At 41.8% G+C, this 12011-nt stretch overlaps 1 protein-coding gene across 1 annotated transcript in view; it reads left to right on the forward strand.

Annotated features, from left to right (window-relative positions):
* Positions 1-12011, forward strand: part of arfgef1 (ADP-ribosylation factor guanine nucleotide-exchange factor 1 (brefeldin A-inhibited)) — a 154746-nt gene that overhangs the window by 98484 nt on the left and 44251 nt on the right. Inside the window, 5 exon segments of the mRNA XM_084325711.1 lie at positions 5293-5497; positions 7011-7122; positions 8082-8302; positions 9904-9988; positions 10545-10710. Coding sequence (XP_084181837.1) covers positions 5293-5497; positions 7011-7122; positions 8082-8302; positions 9904-9988; positions 10545-10710 — 789 coding nt within the window.

Here is a 12011-nt window from a genome sequence, read left to right on the forward strand (position 1 = left end):
CCAGGGTCGCCTGTAGAAAGCAAAGATTCAATCCTCAGGGATCTGAAGGGAATCGACTCTCACCGCTTTCAGAAAACTCTTGGGATCCAGAGTCAGGGATGCGACTGCCAGCCCGGGGCCTATCAGACCTCTCCATCTACTCCTGGCAGCCGTGTATCACAAGGGTTAACTGGGGTTAATGCGGGGGGGGGGCTAGCTTTCATCACTCCATAATCTCCTAAAGGGCCAGTTAGTGGCCCTTTACACAAGTCCTCCTCCGGATGCCTGGACACGTGAAAAGGTGTTGGTACATGGCCCAGGTGTCCTCAGCTGCGATCCCCTGAATGAGGAATGTCACTCAGTCTTAAACTGAAAGTGCCTTTGCGTACACCTGAATTTGCATACAGAAATGCCCCACCAGCTCCGTATAGGGTTATGCACAGGACCGTAACATACAATGCAACCTGGGTATAAAATATATAAATACTACTGAGTAATAATGCTCATCGGATGCATGTACAGCGTTGTAGTTTTTAATATGTAGTGATACAGGTATAAAGACCCTATAGTAGTTAGGGACGGTTAACTGTCTGTAGTGTGGTAGTGAAAGGGTTAACCTGTAGTGAAAGGGTTAAAACTCACTATCATTCACTGATCCGTCTACAAATCTTTAGGACTCTTTTTGAACCGGGCCGTACTTTTAGTAATGGTTGACTTGCAGTTTGAGTAGGACTTTCCTCTCCAGTACAATGGTGCCGTATTATGAAACGTTTGGTTACAATAAATACAGTGGAAATTGGCTTTGTTACTTTGAAGAAGAATCATTTTCGTACTGTATTTTCTCCTCTTCTCTTTTTCAAACTGGCATTATCCCGTCACGCTTTCTTTTCTGTCCCTCTGGGCTGACTTCAAAGCGAGAGCAGCAGGTAATGGTAGACCGTTATGGTGTGTTAGCTAGCTGGGTTGCTGTGACGACAGTGTACTGTATATATTAGCATTCGTTCTGAAGCCTATTGTTTACCGGATATCTATAGCCTTAGATGCCCTCTTTCTCTCTCTGCAATTAGCATAGTCTTGTGTTTCTCCCTTAAACCCCAAGGTGTAACCTTGTACCATCTTCGGGTTTACTTTACTAATACCCTTAAATTCATTGTAGAAATAGTTGTTGTTGTTGGTGTTGTGACTATAATTAAATATCTGAAAAGCTGTTTGCTAATCTTATAGAATAGTTGCACAAACCAGTAAAGAGGGTATTGATTCTGGCCTAATCGTAGGCCAAATGTGTCGCCTGAACCCCCCCCCCCCCCCCCCCCCCCCCCTGTCTTTCACCCTTGTCTGTATCCTCACAGACAGAGGGAAAGCACACTGCCAGCTCACATTACAGTGACGGCGCCGTCCTGAATGTTTTAAAGAGTTTCCGACGGGGTAATCAGACGCCTGTCCGCGGCACTGCGTTAACCCTTTCACTACCACACTACCAAATGGTTAACCCTTTCACGGCGACAATACAGACGGTGAACCCTTTCACTGCCACGCGACAGAGGGTTAACCCTTTCACAACCACACTACAGATGGTTAACCCTTTCACTACCACACTACAGACTGTTAACCCTTTCACTACCACACTACAGACGGTTAACCCTTTCACTGCCACACAACAAATTGTTAACCCTTTCACTACCACACTACAGAAGGTTAACCTTTCACTACCACACTACAGACGATTAACCCTTTCACTACCACACTACAGACTGTTAACCGTCTGTAGTGTGGTAGTGAAAGGGTTAACAGGCAGCCACACAGTGGGCCCATTCCAGGACGGGTCCCTCAGCTTGTCCCCTTAACCCTTTCAGCGCTGCGGGTCTAGCCCATCTTTGTTCCTACTGCGCGCCACCGCGCTCTAAGAGATAGGGATGTGTGGCGGTGTTTGCAGGGCTATATCTATCTATATTCTATATTATACCTATGGATACAATACTATGGCTCATTTGATATCAACTATCCATCGTTCAATATGTGAAAAAGAATAAATGTTTTCATGTATACGTTTGCGTGTTATACTGTGGTGAATATTGTATAGTTTCAGAGTGATCCTGGCTAATTCCAGGAAACGGCGCTATGGAGCAATACGTGAATTTGACTAAAAGCATTGGCGTTGCTCGCCTGGACACGCTACTATTTCCAAATCAAATTTATATAATATGTATTATGTTTCATCATGAATGCATGAAAGGGGGGGGGTTGTTTTTTGATGCTTTAGATGGATATAGCAAGATAGCATAAGGATATATAGTATAACTGTATATTGTATAGTATAGTATTGTATAGTAGTGTACATAAGACCCAGTGCCTCATCTGTAGCTTAACACTGTATTGCACTATCGCAGGACCTTAGCATGTTGTTTACCATGCATTTTAAACTTTATGTACATTATACCGGTTATGTCTTATTCTTATTACTTGTATTATTGCACAATCGCTGCGGGCATGACCACCCGCATTTCACTGTATGCCCTGTATGCCGTGACAAATAAAACTCTTGACTTGACTTGATCGTCACCAACGGCATACGTTTTGGAGTATGTTACACATGGTCGTTGCGATCGATGTGAAATCATGGTTGGATCAAAGCAGGATAGATGTCATATAGTCCTTACCTTCACTAGGAGGTACCCCAAAAAGAATATTCTAATACTGCCACCCTTCTTGCCACCCGGTATTGCACTCTAGCGATCTCAGTGATTCCCTAACCCCGAGGTCCGTGTGAGAGAAATGAATAAAAATATAGAATAAAAGAAATAACGATGAAAACCCGACTACACTCGGGTATGGCGCTGAACGGTTGGCGAGTTAACCCGACTATCCTCGGGTCTGGCGCGGATTGAGTTAAGGCACATGGTGTCGAACTCAATGCCCACGGGCCAAATACAGTACAGCCCGCCTGGCATTTTCATAAGGTCTCCCAGACTGAATTCACTTATCAATAAATTTGGGCCCCGCTGCCTCTCCTAGCCGCAATTATAATAATAATTATAATTATAATAATAATAATAATAATTTAGGACCTGCTCCGAGGTCATCATTTGGCACACATGCGAACCATGCATACAATGCGTATCTGCGATTAACCCATCCCGTCGTCCTTCCCCCCCAAGGGCAGCCGGGAGCAGACAGGCGCCACGTGAGCCGCGCCAGGGGACCAATCCAAGTGCTCCTGTCCGTCTTCGTCAAGGACGCCACAGCGTTAGCGATCTTGTTGTTGTGCATGTTTTTCCATTGGGTTTATCTTATCGGGGGGGGAAACCCTTGCGAGCACGGGGAGAACATGCAAACTCCACACAGAAAGGCCTGGGAGATACCCCACCTGGGTAACTGGCATCATGGAAACCTGGTCCCCAAGCGGGATTCGAACCCTGGACCTTCTTGCTGTGAGGCGACAGTGTTAACCACTACACCACCGTGCCGCCCAATTCAACTGGCCTGTGATACAAACCAAAATGCACCTTGTTGTCACTGCATGGCAACACAAAAGTCTCAACGTTTCACACGAACGCACATGGTGTTATCTGTTCATTGTGTTTTTTAATGAATATCAATCAACCCTGCTTTCGTGGACCAATGGAGAAGTCCAGGACCAGTTTAACCTATAATTGCTAATCTTACAAACTCTTGTGGGTGAATAACTATTTGTATTATTAGCTTGCAAATTCATCATTATTTTTAATTAATTTCAAATACCTACTCTCTGTGGAAATAATTGTTTTGTGTGAGACCAGTGAAAGCAAGCTGAGAGATGTTTTGTGTGTGCCTGTGGTTCTGTACTTCATTGGTTCTCAAGATGTTTCATGTCAAGGACGCCGAAATGGACACTATTATATGTAATATTTGAGGGACCCCCATCTGATTTGTGATTTTGTCTCAGGGACCACCATCTTAGAAGATATTTGGTGTTCGATGTGAATTCATCAACCGTCTACTGTACTAGGTAGATAACAGTGGAGATAATGAACCCTATGATCAGAATAGTCAATCTTATACATTCTCAAAAATATTAGTGAAATTTAACTATTACTAATTTTGCTCTGGGACCCCCTGGAACAACCTCACGGACCCCTAGGTTTTAAAACAACAACATGACCTGGTATGCACACATGGAATTGATAAAAAAAATTACCAATTAAACTAGTGACTTGAGGAAAACGCACCTTTTTTTTAGGTATTATTTTGTGTCCGGCCCTCAAAATGATCTGTAGTTTCTATTTTGGCCCCCATGGTAATTGAGTTCGACACCCCTGCCTTAAGGCTACAGAAACAGCACTTTCTCTGCTAGAGTGATCCAGCTCCTCTGTTCTCTGTCACCCTAGTGTTCAGTTAACTCGCTCTTAAGTTAACACTGGGCTGCCTCCCTGTCAACAACAACCCTGTTTCAATTTCCAGTCCTTGTATCAATGATGGTTTCGGGGGGGATTACCTATATTACCAAGGGAAAGGCACCCACCTTTCTCTAATTATCCTTCTGTTATCATCATTTCTCCTTCTAGGGATGAATGTATTAATGTATAAAGCAAAAAGTCATGCACTTCCAAGAAACATTCAAGAATTGTTCTTTGATAGGGAGGGGGGTTATAATCTGAGGGGAGAACACAATTTAAAGGTGCTAAACGTACGCACTACCATGAGAAAACACTGCATCTCAATATGTGGAGTGAAACTGTGGAACAGTCTTAATGTGGTGTTAAAGCAATGTCCAAACATGAGACAATTCAAACTGATGTATAAGGAAATTATGTTCACAAGGTACAGGGATGAAGAAGGGACTTGATATTCACAGGTGTTTACATTTTTATTTTGTTTCTATTTTATTTTATTTTATACATATATAGTTTTTGTTTTTTTGTTTTGCATATATATATATATTTTTTTCTTTTCTTTTCTTTTCTTTTTTATGTTTAAAATAGTACACTCATTTGAGTAGTGGAAAAGGGGTAGGATTAAATAAGTGTATACTTCTTCCTACTCCTTTTCGAACATGCAGATTGAGTTGTTTTTCTTTTTTGTTATTGTTTGTTGTATTCATTGCATGTTCGAAATAAAGACTTCAAATCAAATCAAATCAAATGTTATGGGTTAAAATATCGTATTATCTGAGTAGCGTTTAAGATAATATAACTTGCATTATCATTTCTAGATTTCCTTTTATTCCTTTTATATATATATATATTTTTTTTAAATGCCTGTATTGCATAATGTGGATAAAGCTTCTCGACATCAATCTTAAATTGGATGTGTTGCCCCCTCTCCCTCTGTCCTCAGGCCAGGAGAAGCCTCTGGAGCAGGAGAGCACGGAGCACACCAAGGCCCCCGAGACCATCAACCGCTACGGCAGCATCAACTCCCTGGACTCCACCGCCTCCTCCGGCATCGGCAGCTACAGCACACAGATGTCCGGCACCGACAACCCGGAGCAGTTTGAAGTCCTCAAGCAGCAGAAGGAGATCATTGAGCAAGGCATTGACCTGTAAGCCCACAGCTACACCGCCGCCATGCACACTATAATAATAATAATAATAATAATAATAATAATAATAATAATAATAATAATAATAATAATAATAATAATAAAAATTTTATTTGTATTGCACTTTTTGTTCGCTGGGATCCCAAAGTGCTACAGGGTTAAAACATAGTTAGAAAATTTAATCATTATTAGTAAAAAAAAAGAATAAAAATACAGAATAAAAACAAGATACAAATAGAACATAGTTAACCCTTTCACTGCCACACGACAGAAGGTTAACCCTTTCACTGCCACACGACAGCCGGTTAAAAACATAGTATAAACAAAACGACAGCACGAGAAAAAAATATATAATAATAATATCACAAGATTTTTTTTTTAAAAGCAAACAGTCAAAGGCCTTTTTAAACAGATAGGTTTTGAGGCCTGCTTTAAAAGAGTCCAGGCCCTGTGGTGCCCTCAGCTGGATGGGGAGGCTGTTCCACAGGCGTGGCGCAGCCGTGCAGAAGGCTTGGTCACTAGGGGTGTTAGACTCTCATGGCCTTCCAGCAATAGGGAGGTGTAGTCTGACGTCACTTTAGTTTCCCACGCGGTCCACCCGTATAGGGATTTATCATTGGGAAAATGTATTATCGGCTATTGTAATAATTCTGCCTCATGAACATTGGCAAGCTTTCCATTTTTGCACAAAATGAGTTCCCTTCTATCACTAACATTATTGTTTAAGCATTTCTGGTTGAAATAAAGTTAGTTATAATGTTTTTAATTTGTCGTTAAAAAAGTAGTACCAGTACAGTGGAGCCTGTCGTTCAGTGTTGTCCCCGTCAGCAGCGACAAAGTGAAGTGTAGTTCCTCAGTGAACGAAAACATAAACGTTGTTATTTTGCTACCTTTACGATTAATTGCTAATTTTTTCATGTTGAGCTATAGATTGTGGATGAATGCACGCAGAAAGGTACACGTGCCAATGTTCATGCTTTTATTTGTTTTAAACGAAACTATTTAGAAATGTGTCCATTGGAAATACATTGCAATTTCAAGCCAGGTGGACCGCGCCTGGAAACAACAATGACGTAACCACTACACCTCCTTTATACTACACCAGTTTAATTAGCGTGACGATTGTGCACTTTTTGGACAACATGAATAGGGCAGCGGTGGCTTCAAGGTGGGAGAAGCAGGCTTGTGACCGTGCTCGGCAAACCTACCCTGGTAAATAAAGATAAAAATGTACTTGCCAAAAGGAAATTAGGTGAGACGGAGGGGAAAATATACTTGATAATATAATGTATTGGTTGCAGTGCAAACATGTTGAGACATCCGCTTTGTCCAACGCTGCCCAACAATGTTGCTCAAAGGTTTGGTCTCTATATATATATCACCACCAGCAATCATTTCAATATCTGAATCCATGATATAATGAACACATTATATCAATTTAACTGGATTATACATTTCTCTCTACTGTTATTAGTTTATACTACAGTGTGTACTGTCTCTCTTGGTTCCACAGGTTCAACAAGAAACCAAAGAGAGGCGTCCAGTACCTTCAAGAGCAAGGCATGCTGGGTTCCACCCCAGAGGACCTGGCGCAATTCTTGCACCAGGAAGAGAGGCTCGATTCGGTAGGTCATAGTTCACACTGATTTCACGGAAGTTGAAAAAAGGGTTATCACGCCTTTCCCACTCTACTGTATGCTGCGTATTTGTCTATTATTATTATTATTATTATTATTATTATTATTATTATTATTATTATTATTATTATTATTATTATTATTATTATTATTTTACTTTATATATGTACAGTATATATACTTGTATGCCAGCAGTGGCAGTTGATCTTTAAACAATGTGTGTAAGGGCGGCTATGTGGCGTAGTGGGCAAGGCGCTCGCCACGAATGCAGAGACGCTGGGCTCGCCTGTTCGAGCCCAGCGCTCCACATTGCTTTCAGTTTAGCTGGTCGTTCATACTAATACACATTGGCCGTATTAGGGGGTGGGAAACTGATGGGTGGGGATCGGGTGTTGTGGACAGCGACTCCTACAGGTCGGTTGGTGCGCCTGCGCAGTAGAATCAGGAAGTGTCGGGGGCAGCGTGAGCCTACCACGCGTTACTCCTCGCCACTGAGAGATCGAGCTGCGCAGGTGAAAAGATGCGACTGTTGTTACCTCAAGTACCGGAGGGGACTTGTGCTATGTATGACTTAGTCCACATTGCAGCCGGCTTGTGGGAGGCAAGAAACAGCGTTCGTAACAGGGGAGGGTTGAATTGGATGATACGAAATTGGGATGGGAGAAAATATAGAAAAATGGGAGAAAAAAGTGGATAAAAAAAAAGAAATGTGTGTAAATTTTTTTTTATAACATACAACAAACTCATTCCTCTTTCTTCCACTCCTCTCTCTTTCTGACCTCACATTTGTTCTTTCTTCCACTCCCCCCTCCCTCTCTCTCTCTCTCTCACTCACTCACTCACTCACTCACTCACTCACTCACTCACTCACTCACTCACTCACTCACTCACTCACTCACTCACTCACTCACTCACTCACTCACACACACACCTTGTGATCTCTCCAGACTCAGGTTGGGGAGTTCCTGGGGGACAATGACCGCTTTAACAAGGAGGTGATGTACGCCTACGTGGACCAAATGGACTTCCAGGCGAAGGACTTCCAGGCGAAGGACTTTGTCTCCGCTCTCCGCCTCTTCCTGGAGGGGTTCCGGCTCCCCGGCGAGGCCCAGAAGATCGACCGGCTCATGGAGAAATTTGCTGCTAGATATTTGGAATGTAATCAGGGGTGCGTACGGGTCTCTGGCCTTTCAAATCCAGGCATCTCATTTAATAAGCCCCACCCCTGCCTTAAAGGAACACGCCAACTTTTTGGGAAATTAGCTTATTTGCCATCTACCCTGGAGTTAGACAAGCAGATACATACCCTTTTCTTCTCTGTGCATGCATTAGGCTTAGGGAACAGCCGCACCGCACCGTGTGTAGCCTAGTTCCCAACAGTCACGAAATACACTCCAAATACAACTCCAAAACGTTCCTGTAAACATGTTGTGACCTGTGTATTTACCATGTGGAAATATTTTTTTATAAAAAATTTGACATTTTCGTTTTCTAAGCAGATATATACTCGGAACAATTTTTTGCCAAACCACTGCTGCCTGGGCGCAGTTTTTTTATCACCTCAAAAGCCCTGTTGTTTTAAAGTATAACTAACAGACTAAGTTAGTATACTGTAATTCCTCTAATAGTAACCCCGGCTTGTATTTGTTTCAACTGTAGCGGGTACCAGGCTTGTATTAGGAGGAGGCCTGTATAAGAGGGAGGCCTATATTTCAAATTTTCAAACGGATCATAATGAATAAATCAACATTTTGTGTCAGTTTGAACCCAGTAAAATGTACTGGGTTCATTTATTGAAACCAAGTACTGTATGAAATAGTAAACAGTGCAATTACAGGTGGTCACTGGTCATTTCAACGTTTTCAAAGTGAAATCAAGTAACTAGCTCAGTATGCAGCTCAGTATATTAGTAACCCGGCTTGTATTAGGAGGCCGGCTTATAATTGCTTAGCTCAAGAGCGCACCCGGCCATTAATAGAGACCCGGCTTGTATTTGAGACCCGGTTACTATTAGAGGAATTACGGTATATCTGCTTAGAAAACAAAAATGTCAAAAAATTATATATATATCTCCACGTGGTAAATACACAGGTCACAACATGTTTACAGGAAAGTTTTTGGAGATGTATTTATTAACCGTCTGTAGTGTGATAGTGAAAGGGTTAACATTATGTATTGTGGTTGTGAAAGGGTTAACCCTTTGGTAGTGAAAGGGTTAATAAAAGCCAGTCAAGACATCTGCATCCAATTGTTCCTACAGGTTCTTACTTTCTTCACACAATGTTGATAGGTAGAAATATGCAATTGAGTAAATCACGCCAACTATTTGAATATCAAAGATGATAGTCAAAGTCAGCTTTATTGTCGCTTCTCATAATGTGCAAGACATACAGAGAAGTGAAATTTCGTTTCCCCCTTCCCACGGTGTATATAAAAAGAAATCTAATATAAACATAAAGTAACATATAGGACACTATAAACATAAGTAACATATGGGACACAATGTACATACACTATAGGTATAAAGAGTATGACTTATAAGGGTACATAGAATCGTGTGAGTAATAGTAAATACTAGCTATATGACAGTATAAAACCACAAGTCATATTGTAAGTGGTCTACAAATCTGATCCTGGAGATCAGAAAAAAGTTATTACATTTTTAAATGTTATCACATTTCCCGGTGTTCCAGGGACAAACCCCATTTCTTCACGTTTTAATGATTGGACCTTTAATCTGCGTTTCCTCTCCGTCTCTCTCCTCTTCAGGCAAACCCTGTTTGCGAGCGCTGACACAGCCTATGTCCTCGCCTACTCAATCATCATGCTGACGACAGACCTGCACAGTCCACAGGTACAGGAAGCCCCGACACCTACCTAACATTTTTAGCCCGGATTCGGCTAGTATTCTATGCTCGTGCTGTGCTTGCAATGACACAGTTGGTTCTTAGTTAGTTAGTTAGAAAAGTTAGTTAGTTAGTGGTTAGTTCTACCCCTTTGTTGACACTATGTTCCATATACTGTATGTTTGCTATGCCAGATAGCAGAGCAAATAATACCAACTGCCTTGCCTTTGTCAGATAATAATAGCTAACTATTGAGGAATTAACTAATGAAAGTTAGCTTGCTAGCATTAGCTAACTACAGTACCAGCAGCCATTTTTATCCCCCTTCTCTGAAAACTGCGATCACCGTCATACGCATGTACATATTTTGACATCAGCATTTTGACATAATTTTGTCCATATTGTAGTCTTTATATAGTATCACAATATTTTTATTGCAACCCCTGTATCGTGATATGTATCATGGCCAGATTCTTGCTGATATACAGCTCTGTTATACACTCTCAGTCATAGGGATCATATGAGTGTAATATGATCCACATGCTTGTCGTGATTCCCCCAAAGGTGAAGAATAAAATGACTAAAGAGCAATACATCAAAATGAACCGAGGGATCAACGACAGCAAGGACCTGCCAGAGGAGTACCTGTCGGCCATCTACGACGAGATCGCTGGGAAGAAGATCGCCATGAAGGAGACGAAGGAGCTCAGCCTTAAATCTAACAAACAGAGTGAGTCAATGACTACCTTCACATTCCAGGCCTTAACCCTTTCACTACCACACTACAGAAGGTTAACCTTTCACTACCACGTAGTGTGGTTAACCTTCTGTAGTGTGGTAGTGAAAGGGTTAACCCTTTGTTGTGTGGCAGTGAAAGGGTTAACCTTCTGTATCGTCACAGTGAAAGGGTTAACCCATTGGTAGTGTGGGAGTGAAAGGGTTAAGGGTAAATTCAGAACGTTTTTGCTCAGATTCAATCTGTTTGCCTTGGCTGCTCACGGCCATGTTTGTATGCAACCCGTATCTGACTTCAATGTCAACAGATTTCTGCCCTGAAAGGCCCTGCATGCGTACATTTAATAACAAATAACACAACGTGCGTGATCCACATGCGTGCATGAACACGAATCAAAAAACATAATATTTGCAAGACAGTCCATCATAGAGATTAGTGAAATAGTGCTGCAAATGTTCATCTCAAGGATTATTTACTATACTGTAGATGTCAGATGACAGTTGTTGCTGACAGCTGTTGAGGACGAGGGTGAGAACGTTCTCATAATTTCTGCTTCTGGCCTCAGCTGACAGTTCACACTGCTGTCACATGGCCAGGGATCAGATTTGCCTCAGATCTAGGACCACATTTGAAAATAAATCTGATCTGAGTTGAGTGATGATTGTGATCCCTGATGATTTTCTTTCGCCACCAAACTCAAAGTCATCAGTATGACATTTAAATGGATTAGATTGTACTACTGACACAATCCCTGTTTATGCTCTGCTGTTTATAGGCTAAATACTGTCCCAATAGAAAGATGTGTATTAATTGTAAGTGTTAGGCCTCTCTGTGTGTTTGGAATATCAAATACAGAGTTTTTGATGGCATTTAGAGAGACATGCGAGTATGTGCATGTGTGTGTGTCCAGCACTATTGTACATGCTATCATACAGAGTTATATGGGTAGACAAGTATGAGGTAGATTATTATGATTGCTATGATTACAGTGTAGGGCAGTTGTAGACAGTGAAAGCAGTAGGTACTAGGTAGGTATAAATTGTGTATAGGCAACAGAGTTCAAAGTGCGTACAGTATGGGTAACAGAGCCTAGGGTACAGGCAATGGAATTCAGAGTTGATATGGTATATAGGGTTGGGATGCTGTCGTCGTGGTACAGGATTCAGGGAGATGACAGCTGAGTGAAAGAAGCTGTTTTCCTGAGTTTGCTTGACTTGGAGAGGAGGTTCCTCAGTCTCCTCGGAAAGAAGTGGCACTGGTGAGCCTTCTTAACCCTTTCACTACCACACTACAGA

The sequence above is a fragment of the Notolepis coatsorum genome (genome assembly GCF_963971535.1).
Source record: "Notolepis coatsorum genome assembly, chromosome: 12".
Lineage (NCBI taxonomy): Eukaryota > Metazoa > Chordata > Actinopteri > Aulopiformes > Paralepididae > Notolepis > Notolepis coatsorum.